Source organism: Anguilla rostrata, chromosome 5 (genome assembly GCF_018555375.3).
Source record: "Anguilla rostrata isolate EN2019 chromosome 5, ASM1855537v3, whole genome shotgun sequence".
Taxonomy (NCBI): Eukaryota; Metazoa; Chordata; class Actinopteri; order Anguilliformes; family Anguillidae; genus Anguilla; species Anguilla rostrata.
The window spans coordinates 61,624,533-61,644,764 of NC_057937.1; the positions used below are offsets into that span (position 1 = coordinate 61,624,533).

At 47.5% G+C, this 20,232-nt stretch overlaps 1 protein-coding gene across 8 annotated transcripts in view; it reads right to left on the reverse strand.

The window, feature by feature from the left end:
• LOC135255859 (sodium/potassium/calcium exchanger 2-like) overlaps positions 1–20,232 on the reverse strand; it is a 58,330-nt gene that overhangs the window by 25,528 nt on the left and 12,570 nt on the right. For 7 of the 8 annotated variants that reach the window (XM_064337584.1, XM_064337583.1, XM_064337587.1 and 4 more), the window contains 2 exons: positions 3,384–3,419; positions 1,779–1,887 (listed from right to left, as the gene is read on the reverse strand). In XM_064337584.1, coding sequence (XP_064193654.1) covers positions 1,779–1,887; positions 3,384–3,419 — 145 coding nt within the window. The remainder of the gene's footprint in view (positions 1–1,778; positions 1,888–3,383; positions 3,420–20,232) is intronic. The other variant, XM_064337590.1, reaches the window with a different exon arrangement.

Genomic DNA, 20,232 nt, shown 5'->3' on the forward strand with positions numbered 1-20,232 from the left:
GAAGCGTGAAGCGCGGCCGTTAGCAGCGGGTCGTCAGGGCTCTTTTTCACGGGGTGTTTTCTGACCGTTCGCAATTTAGACCACAGGCAGCGAGCGGGCGGGCGGGCGAGCGGGCGGGCGAGCCGGCTGTCGTCTTGCAGCGGAATGACCCGGCCTTGAGAGCCTAGGAACACTATCAGTGATTGCTGGTACAACAGGGAGCCTTTTTCTGCGCATTTGTCTGTTTTCGCCGAAGGAGAGTTTATTAGTCCAACTCTACACTGTCGACGAGCTGGCTACGCCTTCTTGCGTCGAATAACCGAGGGAAAAAATGAATCTTTGTTGCATGAAATAATATAGATTCATCTGATTACTTTTTTCCCTAGTGAGGGGTATGGTAATATGGTATATAAACGTGTGTTGTTTTTTCATTCGTCTGAGTAAAAGTGTCGCGGTGACATTTGTTTCTGAATTCTGAGCTTCAGCATCACGCTGTGCTGCTTTGCTTTTGCACCCAGAGTAAATTGTGCAGTTAGTTACTGTGGAAATGTTTCCTGAGCAGCAAACATGTAAACTTGCCTTTACACTTACACTGACATTCCTGAAGTGTGCGCGTAACATGTATGTGTGTATGTGTGGGTATTCGTGCATTCATGTGTGCATATGTGTGTGTGTGTGTGTGTGTGTGTGTGTGTGAGTGTGTGTGTGTGTGCATTCATGTGTGCATACGTGTGTGTGCGTGTTTGTGTGTGTATTCCATGGAAACTGGCAGTTTGTTTGGCCGGCAGACATGGTGGATGTGGTTCACAAAACATCATGGTTCAATTCTACAGTTGCTTACTAGATGTATTATGGTGCATTCGGGAAATTTACAGTGCCCTAAAATGAATGACAAATGTGATTTTAGAATTGGAACACTCAACCAAGATGGCTGACGGCCAAAATGCTACACTATACAGTAAGCGGGGAGCCATTTTGGCACAGCCTTTGTTTACCGTTATCAGTGTTTATCACCCCACTGATAAAAGAGATAGCAATGAAATCGATTTACAATTCATCACCAGTGGCCATTAGCCATCATGAAAGACATCTAAAAGTCAAGCCTGCCAAAAAAAAAAAGTTTTTTCTTGTGTAAGTTTTTAACAGTTTTTGTGTCACCCTCTGAGAAGGTGCAGACTTGGGCACATCTGGAGACGTCTGGACACAGTGGCCAAGAAAGCACTTTCACAAATAACATCCAAAAAAGACATTATAGCAGTGCATCCCCCAGAACACGTGCATGCACCAAGGAACGTGAGAGAGCCTGCCGCAGGGACAGTCAAATATGACCCAGGGGACCAGTAATCCTGCTGGTTGTCCTCTCTACCTGACGGGTAACTAATTGATTAAGGATTAATGCCCCTGATTGGCCAGAGAGTCTGCTCCCCTGGTGTCCCAGGTCTAAATCAGGCCCTTATTAGAGAGCAGGAGTGAAGAGCAGCAGCACTGCTGGTCCCCAGGGCCCGGCCCTGAGTTTCATCATCAGAAATTTTAATTTACACGCATTTTGTATTTCTTACCCTTCGAAGAGAGAGGTTTGTTTCTAATCTTTGTTTTTTGGTTTTGTTTTTCAAAATTACAAGTCAGTGTTCTGGAACTCCATTGCTTTCAGTTACCAGCAGTGATTTTTACGTCAACATTAGAATGTTCAGATAAGAACATTCTGATCACATATTGTGACCTCACACTTAAAGTGTTAGTGGGTGAAAGAGTGAGGTTTGAAAGAGAGAGAGAGAGAGAGCGGGCATTCTTTTCCTTACCTTCACTCAGTGGGTCCAGGGTGTGGATCATCAGCTGGAATATGCTGTTCCTCATCAGGGTGTTGTGAAGGGAGGCAGAGCTACCCCCTCTCTGGAGGCGGGGCCTGGCCTGCAGGAAGAGGAGGAGCATAGAATTAGCCCCGCCTTCCCAACGGAGTCCAGGGATCGATGTGGGCGGGTCGCCATGGTGACTGTTCTGTACCAGCAATATGCTGACGTTTCTCACTAGTGTCTTATTTCAGGGAATACATTCCATTAACAGACAGGCCATCTCTTTCCTGTTTCCTTTCCTTAGGAGCACCAGGTTTGCTTCAGTTCTTTTTCTAAGCCAAAATTAAAAATAGTAAAGTTTAAAAAAATTCTGACTAATTTTTAGATCTGAACAAAACCAACCTACATTTCTAAGTTAACCTATTTTTCATAAAGAAGAGATCCAAACATACGTTTATAATTCATTTTAAATGTAACTTCCAGATGAAGGCAAGATATTAAAAGTATTATTTAATTTTAAATTAAAAAAGAAAAACAACAGCTTCAATCATTTAAGGCAATATGTGAAATACGGATTTTATTTAGATGGTATGAGAAGGATAGTCATGGTTCTGTAACCACTTTTGGTTGTGTTGCACTATGGAGGCTGGCCTAAGGTCAGTGCAGCTTGGCACATCTTGACAGTGATGTCACTGTTGAACTGGATAGGTTCTTCTGTGATGGCACAGTTGCACTTGGAGAAGTTATTCCGTGATCTTAAAGGTGATTTGAACAGGTTCTTCTGTGATGTCACTGCTGCTTTGCTTGGAAGGTTGCTATGACAACTGACCTACAGAAACCTACGGATACAACCCGCAGTATTGTCCAATCAGACGGCTGGTATTCCGTCACTGTTTAAATGTCAGCCGTGAGCAGTGTGGCTTCACCGGCTTGTGGCCAGCAGGAAATGAGGTCACACCAGCTCCCAACTGTCAGGCTTCTGTTCCTAGTGAGAGTTCTGGACCCTTTATATACTCATATTGTCTCAGAGAGGAAGTGTTGATCTAGGATCAGGTTTGCTCTTACAATATCCTAATCTTATCAATTATGTGCTACAAGGCAAAACTGATCCGAGATCAGCACTCCAACGCTGTGTCACTTTTTCAATAAGAGCCCTGGTAGGTATGACAAGCCATCCTCTTATCTTCAGTACTGGAGTAGGGAACAGTTTGTCGTGGACACACACACAGGTGTTTCAATGGCCAGTGGAGGACATAAAATGCAGAGTATTGCTGGTGCGTGTGTGTGTGTGTCTGTCTGTCTGTCTGTATGCGTATATGTGCATGCATGTGAGTATGAGTATGTGTGAATGAGCGTGTGTGTGTGCATTTGTTTATGAGTGATTGTATGCATGTGTGTGCATGTGCGTGCGTAGGAGTGTGTGCGTGCATGCATGTGTGTAGGAGTGTGCATGTCTGCGTGTGTGTAGGAGTGTGCAAGCGTGCGTGTGTGTGGTTACTGGGGGGGGGGGCGGTATTAGAGGGGGTTAGGTGTCGGTAAGGAGAGGGAGCACACGACAGCACTTGTGTACAGCGGACACACACAGTACCTACAGCCAGATGCAACAAGACCTACCGACAGCTTGGTCCCATCGTCCCCTTGGCCCGGACTCTTCACGGGGGGGGGGGGGAGAGGGAGGGAAAGAAAAGAAAGAAGGAAAAAGACACGGACGTGTAAAGCGTGCTGTAGACCTGGGAGACCAGACAGCTTACACCACAGAAGAAGGGACTGTCACGCTGATTGTGATGTCACAGAACCACTGTACGAGAGACGGAATGAAGAAAAAACATCAAAGACCACTCGAGCGGAAGGAGCAGGAGAACGCTATTAATACCAGGGGAGCGGGTCCATTGTAGAGATGTGTCTAAAGGAGCTTTGCAGTAAGGTTAGAGATTACGACCGCACAATCAGCAAAGGGAAGAACCACCGCAAGAATTCCCGTGGTCACGATCACACAACAATTTGACCGCAATTCTGAATCTCCTGAGCTAAGTCCTGCACTTCTTCAGAGGATTCGTGCAGAAGGCAGCATTAGCCACTGCTAGACCTATGTCTGTGCACAGCCATGCAGGGCAACGCAAGGTACTTCATCCTATGATCCATATTCAGCACGTTAATCCAAGGTTAATATTAACATGATTGCACACCACTGTGATATCTTAGCAAGCAGTATTGTCCTTTTCATTTAAAATGTGCTTGTTTTCATTTAAGCAGCATGATACTTTAAATGAAACATCTCCGATGCAATCCTCGTACTGAACAGAAAGAGTTTAAGTTAAATGAAAACGAGTGAAATGAGCTTGAGGATCATGTTCCCTTCACCGTAACACAAAGGGACAATGGAGGGGAGAGGAGACTGATTGGGTGATACATTCTGAAACCAGACTTAGGCACGTTTGCCAGAAGATTCCTCTAAAGGGGAAGGAGAGATGTGTGCGGGAGTGTGCGAATCAGACTGTGAGTCTGTCTGTCTGCCTGCCTGCCCGTCTGCCTGCCTGCTGCCTGCTCTGTCTGCCTGCCTGCCTGCCTGCCTGCCTGCCTGTCTGCCTGTCTGACTGCCTGCCTGCCTGCCTGCCTGTCTGTCTGCCTGTCTGCCTGTCTGTCTGTCTGCCCATCAGGTTGACTGGCATCAGTCTGGCAGCAGATTTAGCCCCTAACAGGCTTGACTAGCTCACAGCCGATTCTGGGCTTTCACATGTGCTGTTGCTCAGTATTGACCTCCCAGCTTCGGGGTGTTCCGCGGCTCTTAAGCCTGATTCTGCGCACTAGTGTCCACAGCGTAAGACGCTCCGCGGAAGAGCAGCGGTAATAACGTGTAATAAACGCCATCGCCTGGGGGTTATGAACAACGCTGGCCAGGTATCGGTGGGGGGGGGTATGTTTTCAAAATGAGAACATTCTCATGGTCTCTCTCTGTTCTATCCTTGTGCTACTCCCACATTACTTGGTGTTAACATCCTTCGTCATGGAAACGCAGGTCGCCATGGTCACAACCACAGAGCAGTCCACTTACGAGCTCACAACCCCCCCCCCCACCCCCCCACCCCCCCCCCCCCCTCCCCCGCCACATCCATTGTCCCCTCCCAGTGGTACAGTCCGCTCTAAAAACAGCTGTTCAATCCATCTATCGATCAGGTGGGCGCTAAGTGCTGGTGGCGGTTGAGGTTCTGCGGATCTGTCGTTCATTGAGTTGATCGGAGCGGAACTCCTCCCGCTGCCCCCGGTGAAGAGGACCAATCATCTCTCCGAAAAACACAGGTACGTAACAAAATGGCGCCTGAAACCACTCTGAATTTACCACCTTCAGGCAGGCGAGTCCTCTCAATCAATCAATCAATCAATCAATCAATCAATCAAAAAAAAAAAAGAATCAGAACTTATTCATATAGTGCATTTCACAGACAATTGTCACAATACGCTTCACAGACAGCACTGGCATAAACCCCCACAGGAGCAAGCCTAAGGCAACAGCGGCAAGGAAAAACTCCCTGTGGCAGATGGGAAAGAAACCTCGGAAGGAGCCAGGCTCAAGGGGGGGAACCCATCCTCCTCTGGTCAGCTCTGGGTGTAGACTGGTGACCAGCATGGTCACTCAGTCAATGTTACCGTGGAGCAAATGAGTAGCAGCTAAGTGACGATCCTAAAGTGGTGGCTCGGGTGATGGGCGGGGCCGGGTGGCGGTGGTGGAGAGCGGCAGGTGGTGACGCAAGTTGGGAGGGTGGAGGTGGCGACGAAAGAGGGGCCGAACCACATTGGTGGGGGAGTCCAGACTCTCTCTCCTAAAGAGCAGGTATCTCATCACATCCTGAAAGTTTTGGCAGGACAATGGGGATTAGGATGGGGGGTTGGGGGGGCCAGTCCAGCTGAGCCAATCCAAGAGTCTACAACAAACAAAGCCAGCATCCCGTTCTTGCTGCTGCTCAGACAGTGGCAGCGGTGTCAAGTCGGGACAAACGTCGCTAACGCAGATCCTTTCTGACTCATTTACACATCAAAAATAACATCCGCAGCCATCCCCATAGGCTGGGAAATGGAAGCGCAGGAAAAAAAAAGAAAAAGTCGAAAGCTGAACCACATCAAAAACGCACTTCATCAATGTTTCCAAGCTTCGATGTGCCCAGGGGCACCATCCCGTCTCGCCCTAGCGTGCATCTGATAGGACCGCCGTCCCCGCCGTCCTCTGCTCCTGTATAATTCACGGCAAAATTCTCAGTGCTGTTCCAGCACTGACAGAGTTCACATGAGATTTAAAAATAAAACATAATCAGTGCAAAATGTGCTCTGTCAGTGTAAAATGCATTTGCAGTGTAAAATGGACTCTATGAGTGTAAAACGGACTCTATCTGTGTAAAATGGACTCTGTCAGGGTTAGAATGAGCTCCACCTGTGTGAAATGGACTCTGTCAGGGTTAGAATGAGCTCCACCTGTGTGAAATGTACCCTTTCACTGTTAGACTCATTTAACACAAACACACCGAATACCTAATTAATCACTGCCGGACCTGAGGGCAGTGTGCAGTGCTACTGCTTTAATAGACTGCTGCTGAGCATGATGGGTAAATCAAAGGAAACCTTAATGAGGAGGACAGGCCATTCAGCCCGAATCTAGAATCCAAAAAACTATGAATAAATAATGAGAACAGTCCATTCAGCCAATCAACAACAAAAGAACATAAGAATACATAGTGAGGAGAACAGGACATTCAGCCCATCTAGAACATGAGAACATAAGAACACATAATGAGGAGAACAGGCCATTCAGCCCATCTAGAACATGAGAACATAAGAATACATAATGAGGAGAACAGGCCATTCAGCCCATCTAGAACATAAGAACATAAGAATACATAATGAGGAGAACAGGCCATTCAGCCCATCTAGAACATAAGAACATAAGAATACATAATGAGGAGAACAGGCCATTCAGCCCATCTAGAACATAAGAACACATAACTACTGTAGTAGAACGGGTAGTTCATCATTACCTACGGATAAGGGAGCATCCAGCCCTGCATCAAGCCTGGACCTGAATACCCTTGTGGGTTTCCGCAGGTCCCTACAGGAAGTGAGCGCGTCTCTTCGGGATTATCGTTTGACGCCGCAGGCTATGGAATGAGGCGACGCCGATCTCCCGGCACATTTTCGGGCGCTACGCGCGCACACGCTAGAAACAGCGCCCGCCAAAGTCACGGCTCTCTGTTCTGCGTTTGACGCTCCATCTCCGCGTCGTTGTTTGCACTTCTCCGCTCACACACCCCCCCCATCCCCCCCTTGTTCTCGTGGGGGTTTTTAAAAAATATTTTCTTAATGTATCTCACAATGACAGCTTTGCAAGTCACCCGGGACTGTAGGGGGGGATCTGCCAAGAAAAATGGGTAATAATAACAGTTCTGTTCGGCGATAATGAAACTATGACTCACACAGGCACCGGTTCTCTGTTCTCTCTCCCTCTCTTTCTTTCTTTCTTTCTCTTTCTCGCTCTCGCTCTCTCCTTTTTGACACATCTGAGGAAAGGCAGTGCAGCAGAAGAAAGACAGATATGGAGTGTTTGTGCCGTCAGGAAGCAGCAGGGAAACGCATCAGCTGGAAGGACACAGGAAGGCTGGCCCGTGTTGCGCATTAAAAACTGCAGCCCACTCTGGGACCTGTTAACGCTCTGTCCCAAAGTCACGCTCTCGAAATGCAATCCAGAGATGCAGCGTCAGTGCCCAGAACTCTCTGAAACGCTCAGAGCATACAAATGTGTGTGTGTGTGTGTGTGTGTGTGTGTGTGTGTGTGTTTAGCCGCAAGCAGTGATTACAGGGCCAAGCACTCACATCTACAATGTAACCAACAAATAGAGTGAGCCTACAGGGACCCAATGTGGCCAAAAATCACTGTGTTGATATTAAAGAATATCCTCCTTTGCTTTGGAGCGTTACGTCTGTTTCTAATGCAGAATGACACTGCGTTTTCACTGGCTTGTGGTGCTCACGCCTCGGTAATTATTCCTGCAATTATTCAGTTCAGAAATACAAATGAAAATGTATTATTCAAAAATGAAAAAGCTTTATTCTCACGCTGAAGCAAAGGCTAGCACGCACAACCTTAAAAAGGGGGGCAAAGGTCAGGCAAACCCAATGAGAGGACGGAGGAGAGGACTAAGAACTAATCTCTGAGTCCATTTCCAGTGGTCATTACCCATCGTCTTCTTGCTCGGTGTCTCACCGGTTCACACTTCCCGTGCTCCTTAAACCTCGGGCTCAGATTTTTAAATGTCAGCGCGGTCCCTGGTTATAGCGGCTGTGGAGGTGCCATCGTTAGCCGGTGCACGGGAGTTAATGACACACTCCGCTCTCGTTAGGGCCCTCAGAAAGCTGGCTATTTCACAGCCAGGCCCGGTCTGAGCTGACTTCACCGCCCCGGGAGGAGAGCTTAAAATGGAGGCGACCCAACGAGGATCCCAGGATCCCGTGTCCGAATCGGCACACGAATCGCTCACTGTTCAGTATACTTGTTGAGTACACTGGATGGGAAAGTGGTTAAGCAGGCAACATTATCTCTAAATGTAGTGTACTTAAAGTCCCAGGATGATATACTTATTTCTGGGGCTTCTCGGAGCACACTTTTCAAAAAAAGTAAACAACCATTTTGGTCTCATTTTAAAAAGGAGACACAGCTTCGCTGATGTTCTCATTCAACAAAAACAACGTGAGCAACGTGAGCATGGCCGCAAGGCCGACAGTAGGCGTGGACAATACTATGGAGGATACTTTTCACATCATGGGCCATCGCATACTAAAAAATATGCACTACACAGTACACAGTATGCTTAGTCGACAGTATGTATTTTGAAGACAGAGGCTGATTTGGACACAGCCCTAGTTTAGAGAACACAATGCAGCTCACAGAACATCAGCTGTTGGAAGTTATTATGATATTTAATACCTGAGTCTTTGTCATGGAATTCCATACACCTTTGTTGTGACAGCATTATGTTGGTTTTGGGGAATATGCGGCTGGGAGGGGGCAGGGGGGATGGGGGTTAGCAAGCGCTACACAGTAAAATATTCAGTTTCAATTTAGCTCTAGCAGAGTAAGATTAACAATCCGAGCGAATTAACTAAGAGATTATTTAAACTGGAACATTTTCCTGTGTGGAGTCTTCGTGTGATCTTTGCGGTTGATAAAAATGGAGCCTCATCGCTGATGGTGGAAACAGAGATGGCAGAATAAATAAAGAGAAAGTCGGAATTAGCCAGATTGTGCATCACAATTGAGAACTTATTATGCGTCACCCTGCTGTGTGTAATACTAAGAGCTATTCCCAGATCCACAGTTATACCGGGGAGGATTGCTCACACAAGGCTGTCATTGGCTTGTCAACCAGCCAATCAGGAGTCTGCTCTAATCATCTCCCACTTCCAGCCTCAGGCCACAAACTACAGCGCGATATTAATTTGCTGCTCACAATAATCATCTTCATCATAATCATCAAAGTTAGTTACTTCAAACAAAATGTCATTTTTGTCGCTTCTTTTTCTTGCCAGACAGGGTCTTTTTCAGGTTAGGGCTTTTTTTCCCCAGCTGCTGATGTCACACACAGCTGAAGAGGCTTTTCTGGGGGCTGGTGATCGCTCGGATGAATACAGGTGATCATTCAGATGGAGACAGGTGATCATTCAGATGGAGACAGGTGATCATTCCGACAGAGACGCCCCAACTTCCACCTGCGCCAGCCACTCCAACAGTGAGAACCCCCAACTCCCCCTCACCCCCCATTAAATTAATAATGTACTATAACATGCTATAATTATATATAATATGATATACTATTATTTTGCTGTTGTATCATATCGTATGTTTTATGACTCAGTATGGGTATTACAGTCATACATAGTATGGTAATATGGGGAAATATAGATGATGCAACCACTTGTTGGTAACAGATGTAATAGTGGTTTAGCCATAAATATACGGGCAGTGAATGTCTTTGATTTTCTCTCTCTCTCTCTGCGGAGAACGTTTCGCTGGTTTTAAGGAATGTGGCAGTTGGATTGTGTGGTGAGGTGCTTTGTTTGTTTGATGCTATTGTCGTCTTGATGTTTAGCCTGATAATGTCCTGTGTAGGTAATGTAGTGTCCTGTGTGGATCCCAGGAAGAATAACTGCTGCTTCTGCTGAAGCTAATAGAGATCCTAACAAATGAAATTAAATGAAATGAGATCACTGGGTGCCGTGGTAAGCCTGTGAAACAAAGGACTGAATGTGTAATTTCAAAACAGAAATCAAACAGAACATTTAATACTGTGTTATAATTCTATTGCTGTTCAAAACTACTTAATTCGTTTTCCTTTCGTTTAGCAAAAGCTTTTTTTTTGTCCAGAAATAGTGAATGGATTCCTTTTACCGGTGTTTTTAAGGTATTTTCCTGTCCTTGAATGGACTCTTACTCCACGGATTGCAGTTTTCGTACATGTAATGTGATTAAATGAGCCTTCATTCATGAACAGAACTGCAGGTTAAACTGAAAAAACTTTGAAAAATCTGCTGGGTTTCCCCTTTTTATGGAGCGCAAACATCTTTACATCTTTAACTCCAGCGTTTCATCCAAAATTATGGGAATTATTATGGAGTTGGTCCACCCTTTGCTGCTATAACAACCTCCACTCTTCTGGGAAGGCTTTATACTAGATATTGGAGCATTGCTGCAGGGATTTGCTTCCATTCAGCCAGAAGAGCATTAGAGAGGTTTGGGCACTGACTGGGCGATTAGGCCTGGCTTCCAGTTGACTGTGCAGGCCAGTCAAGATATTCCACACCGTTCTCAACAAAACCATTTCAATATAGGCCTTGCTGTGAGCCCGGGGGCATTGTCATGCTGAAACAGAAAAGGGCCTTACCCAAACTGCTGGGGAAGCACAGAATAGTCTAGAATGTGATTGTATACTGTAGCATTAAGATCTGCCTTCACTGTAACTAAGGGGCCTAGCCCAAACCATGAAAAACAGCCCCAGGCCAGGGGTGTCCAGACTCTTTTGGTCATACAGTGTATTTCTGCAGTAAGGACAGAACTGGAATTCCCTGCGAGACATCCATTCTCACGCAAAGCGAAATCGGAATCAGGGAATTACTCTGCGGGAATCTCCTCCTGCATCCCTACCTACAATCACAACCCTGGCTCTTTCCCTCCACCTCTCTCTCTCTGTATCCCTCTTTATGTATCTCCCTCTTTTCTTTCACCCCCTCCCTCTGCTCTCTCTCTATCTGTCCTTCTCCAAGATATTTTTCTGCCTGTGTCCCTCCCCCTCTCACTTTATTTGCTCTCTCTCTCCTCTCTTCTCCTCTCTCTCTTCTTTCCTCACTCCCCCCTCTCTCTCTCTCTCCTCTCTTCTCCTCTCTCTCTTCTTTCCTCACCCCCCCTCCTCTCTTCTCCTCTCTCTCTTCTTTCCTCACTCCCCTCTCTCTCTCCTCTCTTCTCCTCTCTCTCTTCTTTCCTCACTCCCCCTCTCTCTCTCTTCTCTCTCTCTCTCTTCTTTCCTCCTCCCCCTCCCTCTCTCTCTCTCCTCTCTTCTCCTCTCTCTCTTCTTTCCTCACCCCCCCTCTCCTCTCTTCTCCCTCTCTCTCTCTTCTTTCCTCTCTCTCCTCCCCTCTCTCCCTCTCTCCTCTCCTCGGTTTTTGCCCAGAGGAATAATGAGGGCTCAGAGCACGCGGAGACCTTAAGCCACCCGTTCGCTAATTAGCTGTCCCTTCCTCTAACGAGCGCCGGCTCTAATTAGGGCAGCCGACGGGACACTCGCCCCCCCCCCCCCCCCCCCGCCGGGTTACACAACCTCGGGACAAACACCGAGCATCCTGTACGAAAAAAAAAAAACCTCCCAAACGCCAGGCGCTGGCACGGGGAACCAGGACAACAAGCAGCGCCAGGCTCGCTCTGATCTCACCCTCACCTGTGCCCAGCCATGCCACACACAACCATCTGCCCTCAAAGCTGAATTTATACGGCACGCCTGTATGTTACAGTGAGCCTGACAGACAGCTGAGACGCCTAGTATAAGCTCTGCTCATTTCCCTAAACCCCGATGCACGTTTTAATATAAGTCGCTCTTCGTTAAATGCCAGTCAATTCTTAAATATAAGTGCAAACATAAATTATACTTTTTTTTTGGTTTGCTTTCTTTACCGTAAACAGTCAGTGATGAAAGTATTTACATCATTTCCATCTGTTTTTGATTTTCAGCTAAATTGATTTCAGCTGAAGATTACTGAGAATAACTCAGCTTTCAATTTTCAGTTTAGATGACCTCGCAAAAGCTTACAAAGAATAAATGCTAATGTTTGTCCCACAATGCACCTCTTGAACAGGCCTTGTGGGCCCTGCTGTGACCTGGAATGGCACACACACAGTCCAGGCCAAGTTCAGGTCTCACCCCTTAATCCCCCTGACTTATGCTGAAGAACATCCTGAGGAGGAAGTTCCGGAATCTTCGGGATCCTCCTGTTCCGGCGCTCTAGGAACTCAGGATTACTGAGGGAAGTCCAGAACACATCGCTACATACAGTGTCTGGATTAAAGCAGTTCTGCAAAGAAGAGTGGGCTAAAATTCCTCCCCAGCGATGTGAAAGACTGATATCAGATTACAGGAAGCATTTGGTTGCAGTTATTTCTCTGTGACAAATATGCAGTAAGACAGGAAATCAGGAATGGGGAAAATACTTTTCCACGGCACTGTATATATATCCACATCCACCTCTCCACCCTCAATCCTTTCTTCCTTTTAATATCTTTTCATACCCCAAATGTTTTTCTATCTCTCTCAATCTCGAATGCCCAGTCGTATTTGCACGCCTGCACTAAAATTATAATTTGCATTTATTTAAGCATTTAGCAGACGCTCTTATCCAGAGCCACAGAATTGGAAACACAAAAGAGTTTGGAAAAGAGAGGAGACCAGGCCAAGTTATCAGGGGCTGCCAGAACATATCATCCTGATGTACTGACATCCTGTCCACATCTAATGTACTAATTTTACTATGCTGCTTGTGTGTGTTTTTTTAAAAAAATGAGTATGTCAGGGTAATGAACAGTGCTGTGCACTTCAATGTCTGCATTGTACATTTTATTTTTGAGGCTGATTGCTGCATCGCGGAAACTCAAACTTAAGGCCTTCTAACTCGGAAAGACCAAGCCAGCTTCTCACAAGACCTCTTGTTTACTGATGAAAGGAAGATGCCCAGCTTCAAAAATGTACAGAAAAGAATTAAAAAAAAAAAAAAAAACAGCTTCATTAATAATGATAACATTCTGAATCGCTCTCTCTACTGAATCCAAGCGATGGTTATTTTTTTCCCTTCAGAGCTGGGCTCTCTCAGACTGAATGCGATATCCGACGCGCCTTTCAGACAAAGCGGATGTTCTCTTCTTTCCGTCGCCCGACTGATCTTGGAAGCGATGGGATTTGTCAGGACGGCGGGAGCTTTCGGCTGCAATCACGGGGAAATGAGAGAGGAGGAGCCGCGAATTCTTCGGCTCGGTGGAAAAAAAAAACAAAAAAAACTTTTCCCTCAGCCTCGCTCGTTTGAAACAGAGGACGCAGAGAACAGGAGCGCGCGTTTACACCCCTTGGGGGCGAGGACGGCTGTTCCTCCCTTTTTAATTTGCCAGTCAAACAAAGGGTTTGATCCCAGTGCACTTGCAGCGTGATGTCAGCCGCTGCAGCGTTAGGGATTCAAACTCAGATAACGTGTAAGAGCAAACAACAGCAGCACAGAAGCAATGCTGTAGCTCTGGTGCTTCTTCCCTGCCACAGTTTATTATGTGATACTGAAGAGGAAGGCATGCTCACTTTTCCATAGTAACCAGGAAACAAAAATGGATTTCTGATGACATCACAAAGGCATTGCGGCGCCATGGCAACAAAAGGCTTTTTATTGCAGCGAGACAAAAAAAAAAGGTGGTTTGACATTGGTGCATATCATTTTCTTAATACTGCCTTTTTTTTGTTGATTTTTTTACTTTTTCTTTTGGATGAAATCATTGTTTTTAGATTAGAAGGATCACTGCCATTGTACTTAACACGCATGGCTTCTCAATTAAGCCAATTAACATCTAACAGAGTTTACACAAGTCCAACAGAAATACAATGTCTATCAGTTGAATTAATACTGAACATTATCTATCTATCTATCTGTCTATCTATCTATCTGTCTGTCTGTCTGTCTGCCTGCCTGCCTGCCTGCCTGCCTGTCTCTCTGTCTGTCTGTCTGTCTCTCTGTCTGTCTGTCTGTCTGTTTGTCTAATAATAAGAAGAAGAAGAAGAAGAAGAAAAAGACATGAGAAACGCTTGGCTCTTGCTCTCTGATATCCAGAGGCACTCTGAAAGCACCTGAAAGCAGAGTGGCAGAGACTCAGCTGGCTCCTCTCTATCGACGGGCAGGAGAGGCCTTGGCAGAGGTGTTAAGTGCCCGCATCGGCTGCATCATGCAAATCTTCCCCTAATTAGCAATTCCAAGAACCCGGCTTGATTGCCGCCGCCGCGCGGCTCTGTAGTGGGGGGGCGGGGGGCGGGCGGGGGTCTGCGTTTCAGACACCACAGCGGCGATGTAAATAGCTTGGTCATGTGGGTCTCTCTCTGAGCAGCAGGAGGTCAGTCAGGACAGCTCAAGCCCTACCCAAAATGCCACGGTACTGAGAAGCTCAAAACATCCTTGATCCTTTTTTTTTAAATTATTTTTTTAAAGAAAGTCATGTTTCACAGAGATGGAAGTGTTGTTTAAAATAGCTCTGATCCATTGTTCTTCCAATTTCCTCACCATTCACCTACCCTGCCTACTCCCCCAGGGCCCGCCTCTCCCCAGGGCCCCTGCCTACTCCCCAGGGCCCGTCTCTACCCAGGAGCCCCGTCATCTACCCCAGGGCCCCGTCATCTACCCCAGGGCCCCGCTCTCCCCAGGGCCCCTGCCTACTCCCCCAGGGCCCCGCCTACTCCCCCAGGGCCCCGCCATCTACCCCAGGGCCCCGCCAACTCCCCCAGGGCCCCGCCTTCTCATGCAGGGCCCCGCCATCTACCCCAGGGCCCCGCCTACTCCCCCAGGGCCCCGCCTTCTCATGCAGGGCCCCGCCATCTACCCCAGGGCCCCGCCTACTCCCCCAGGGCCCCGCCTTCTCATGCAGGGCCCGCCATCTACCCCAGGGCCCGCCTACTCCCCCAGGGCCCGCCTTCTCATGCAGGGCCCCGCCATCTACCCCAGGGCCCCTGCCTACTCCCCCAGGGCCCCGCCTTCTCATGCAGGGCCCCGTCATCTACCCTAGGGCCCCGTCATCTACCCCAGGGCCCCGTCATCTACCCCAGGGCCCCGCTATCTACCCCAGGGCCCCGTCATCCACCCCAGGGCCCCGTCATCCACCCCAGGGCCCCCCCTGCTCGCCTTCCTTTCACATTGGTGTCCAAGCAAAGTAATCAAAAAAGAGCCACTGTTTTGGAGGAGCCCCCAAATTATTTTTTGCCTAGGGCCTCCAAAGTCTTAGGGACTTCTCTAATCACCTCAACCTGAACAACCCCCCAATTAATCCCCCATACCCAATACCTACACCACCTAGGGAGCATTCCATTCCTCACACGCCCACACAAATGGCTAACTGCTAAAACGGCTTCGTTCCATCAGTCCTACATTTTAGCAGAAGCTCTTACTGAGAGGCAATTACACAGTCTACAACTTAAAAAAAGAAAAAAGAAAAAACAAAATACATTTAAACTGCCCGATATTTTTCCGAAGCAAATTCCCAGGAGGCTGGGAATGAAACCGGGACAGCTGAGTCACAGGCCCCCAGCCGCCATTTCACATTTATCTCCAGGCAACTTCACAACTTCACACACACACACGCATACACACACACACACATACACACACACACACAGGCACGCAAGCATATGCCCACCTTGCTTGTGGCCCATAGGTTCAGATAAATTCACACCTTGCACTGACGTAGATCAGTCTGCTGGACAAACCTGCATTCCATCCCAGCAGTTAAAAATACAGCTGGGCTGAAATAATACAGCTGATAAATATGTTTGCAAAATTCAAAGCAAAAGCATTTCAGTCAGGCTAGTAGTAGCTGTCCGTGGTCCTGAAATAAAAAAGCAGTAACTATGATTGAGTGTATGTGTGTGTGTGTGTGTGAGAGAGTGAGTGTCTGCGTGTGTGCGTGTGTCTGTGTGTGTATGTGTCCGTGCGTGCATGTGTCTGTGTGTGTATGTGTGTGAGAGAGTGAGTGTCTGCGTGTGTGCCTGTGTCTGTGTGTGTATGTGTCCGTGCGTGCGTGTGTATGTACGTATGAGTGTACGCATTCGTGTTTTCTCTAAATAAACTTATTTTGTCATCCACGTCCTGTTCAGCTGTGCTTCTCCGTTGCCGTATAATCCCGCGGTTGCTCACGGTGATGATTTTACTCCTCCCCTAACGAGCTCGCTCAGGAGCCCCTCGTTAAAGAGAGCAGCGCGGTTTCCTCCCCGAGCCCCCGGCTCCAGCGGCAGCCCGGTCCTGCGCTCAGGCTTCTGCAGACACCGCCATTACCTCAGAGGGGCCGGCGATAATTAGGCTGTGGCCCCAGACCAGACGGCCCAATTTGGAGGTCAGGAATTTAAAACAGCCAAATGGACTGAGAGAAGAATAGCTGGATACAAAAAAAGCGAGAGCAGCAGGCCTCTGTCCCGGAATAACAATGCGCAGTCTGCTCGAGGGAGACTCAACGCGTGTCCCGGAACACTCTCCCAAAAACACCAGCTTCAAAGCGAGACCCGTGTACAAGCGCTGATGCGGAATGAGGGAGACTGAATGCCTGATCCGGAACACTGTCCCAAAACACCAGCTTCAAAGAAAACACTTTTACAAGCGCTGATGCGCCTTGTGCTTTGTCTTCAGCATTTCCAAAGCAGTGCGACTGAAAGCACGAACGCCGCCAGGTCACTCTTTGAACGGCAGAGCATTGGAGCGTGGCATGGCCAACATTCCGGAACATTCCGGAACCTTCCGGAGCATTCCCCTTTTTAAGAGCAGACGCACTGAAAAGTGTCCAGTCCACTCAGTAAATTTAACTCCATATGTGGTACATTTGTTCCCTACTGGTCTCTCTCTCTCTCTCACAGAGAGAAATTAATACTGGACATTCTACTCTGTAGTTCAGCACATAATTTATCATTTCTCCAGTGTAATGTTTCTTCAGTAAAAATTATTTTTTAGCTGAGCTGTGTCCTGCTTTGACCTGAGCAAAGCACAGTTTAATGAACAAGTAAGTAAAGCTTCCGCAGATCTATTGGGAGCCTGATTTTTTCTCTCTCTCACGGAGGCTGTGATTTTATTACAGCTGATGTGCACTGTTTCAAACACGCCCGAGCATAAACATCGAAGGAGTGGCATGCAGCCGAACGGACAGCGGCTGCCCGAGGTCTTTCTGTCAGCTGAGACACGATGAGCGTGATGGATAACGTGCGCGGGGCCGCTCCTGGCTGTCCACCGCTCGCCGGTTCGTCTCAGCGGACGAACTCGGACCGCACAGGTGAAAGGCGGCAGGTGCGAATCGCGTACGCGTTTATCACTGTCCGTTTTCCATCCGTTTAAAAAAACGCAGCGAACGCGTCTGCTCTTGAAAACAATTTGAGGGCTTCCCAAATTTTATATTGAGGATTGACAGGAAATCAAGATCGGGAAGTCAACAAACAGGGATGGTAAAATAACACAAGCTTGATGCCATTGCTATAGTCTGCAAATTTGTTTACCCGTGTTGTAAATGGCATGGGCCTCCTGAACCCTTTCTAACTGGATAGCGAACAGCGAACGGATGATGACATATACTGCGGTGCGTCAAAGCTTCCAACCGCTTTCAACTTTTGAAAATAAGTGTGCAAAATATGTTCAAACCCACAGAGAATAACAGCGACTCCTCCATTATGTAGACAAAGCATTAGCTCAGACTATTTCTGACAGACACAGAATCTCTGGAGGGGAGGTGGGAGGCTCGGGGGGAGGTGGGCGGGGGTTCTGTGGACTCGCAGGTGACTGAAACTCACGACCCCCCGGGGAGGAAGACGGTAATGAATTCTGTCTGCTCTCCTGCTTCGCTTTGATCAGCAACGCTAAAATTATTTGATTATAAATCCTTTTCCTGGCAGAGGAAACCGTGTCTGGAAACAAAATGTAGACCTACCCATGTGACGCACTGAAACGGCAGTAGTTGTAAACAGAGCATGATTCACTTCTCATATAAACACTGCGTTTGGGGGGGGAAAAACCATCCAACCTTTCCTTCCATTAACTGAGTAGGCAGGTAGGGCTCGAAGGACACAGCACTGAATGTTCAGTCGCATGTCCTTATGTGGACTTTATATACTTTGTAATATTAATTTTGACTTTACAGTTTATCTTTAATATGTTTTTTATTACCATTGACTCCTGCCCACCAATTGGGAATGTATGACTACACATTCAATAACAGCCCCCAGACAAAACCTCTCTCTCACACACACACTCTCTCTCACACACACACACACGCATACACACATAAACTCACTCTCTCTCACACACATACTCACACTTACTCTCTCTCTCTCTCTCTCTCACACACACAAACTCACTCTCTCTCACACACACGCACTCTTTCACACCCACCCACACACATACTCTCTCACACACACACACACGCACACACATACTCACACACACACACAAACCCAATGTTTACGGAGAATGGCATTAAAATGAGAGTACACTACGAGCAGCACACCAGACAGATGAACTGCAGACATTACAGAGCCTCGCCGTGCTAGCTCAGAGCAGAGCACAGCCCTGAATGCACACGGGGGCCATTTTAATTCATCAGTGTCGTGAGGAATAACAGCGCAATTTATGATGCTAATGCCCTGAGCTGAGTAATGAGCCTCCTCAGAACCAGGGCACACGCAGAGCTGAGGGGCGGCCGCTGTCAGCCTGAGGGATGTGCCCGGCGGCCGAAGGGCAGAGGAAGACTCTCAGAAACAGGGCGAAGGGCAGAGGAAGACTCTCAACAAACAGGCCGAAGGGCCGAGGAAGACTCTCAAAAACAGGGTGAAGGGCCGAGGAAGACTCTCAAAAACAGGGTGAAGGGCTGAGGAAGACTCTCAAAAACAGGCTGAAGGACCGAGGAAGACTCTCAACAACAGGCCGAAGGGCAGAGGAAGACTCTCAAAAAGAGGTTGAAGGACCGGGAAGCTTCTGAGGTCTGGAGAGGCCCTCTTAGAAAAGGCCCCAAAACACAGAGAAACAAGCCTGAAGCACACCCCCCCCAAAAAAAACACAAGCTACACCCCCCCTCTCCCCCACACCCTCGAAGCCTCACGCACTGCCCGTCCGCAGCGGCAGACCCTTCACAGTTCTCTGCGCATCTCGTACTCAGCCAGTGTGTGGAACTTGTCCCATGTTGGGGTTCTTATTTGCTGTGATAGATCCTCTATTACGATTCAGTTACCATCCATTCTACCGCTACTTCGCATCAGGCCGGCCAGTGGAGGTCGGGCTCCCCCTCTGTAGCCGGGTTCCTCCTGAGATTTCTTCCCATCGGGGAGTTTTATCTCACTTGTGTGCTTTGTGGGGGGGGGGGTCAGGCCTGGATTTCTTCTGAATTTTCTACATTTGTTTTGTCTCTCTCTTCCACACAGTCTGCCTCCAGGGAAAACCACACGGTCGCTAAAACCCAGGCTGCATGCGGTCAACCGCACTAGACCCATTACGGACGATCGCTTCGACCGCGGTCGCATCGCTGGAGCCATGGAGGTTGGAGCCGGCTTCCCATTACAGTGCATTCATTCCACATTTACCTCCCTTATCCCCCCAAACAGTGAGGTAAACAACAAGCCCCCCAGGGGAAATAAAAATACCCCAAAATACCCCAGCACTGCTGCTGATACAACCAGCTTAGCACTGAATGCACCACAGATGCTATGAATGACGTTAAGGCTTTAAAGCATGAGATCACAAATATGTGATTAGAAGGTTCTTAACAGAACATTCTAACATTCTAGAATGTTCTGAACAGAACCATCTAATATTCTAGAATGTCCTTAACTGACCATTCTAACATTCTAGAATGTTCTAAACTGAACAGTCTAACATTCTAGAATGTTCTTAACTGAACATTCTGTTTCTCATGTAAGAATCACTACTGGAAAACAGTTCTAGAGTTCTAGAACACTGATTTAGAACTTTTAAAAAACGTTTTTTTAAAACTGCTTTTCAAAGTGATAAGTAGTGTGGTTTAACTTGTGCATCAGATTTCTTACTGGCCCAAACTACCTGTGTGGCCAGCTTATGTACGTCCGGTTTTGCTGATGTGCTGCAACTTGTTGTTTCTGAGAATGAGTTTTCACAAGAAAACAACACGTTTTCAAAAAGATAGTTATTCTTGCCTCTTATT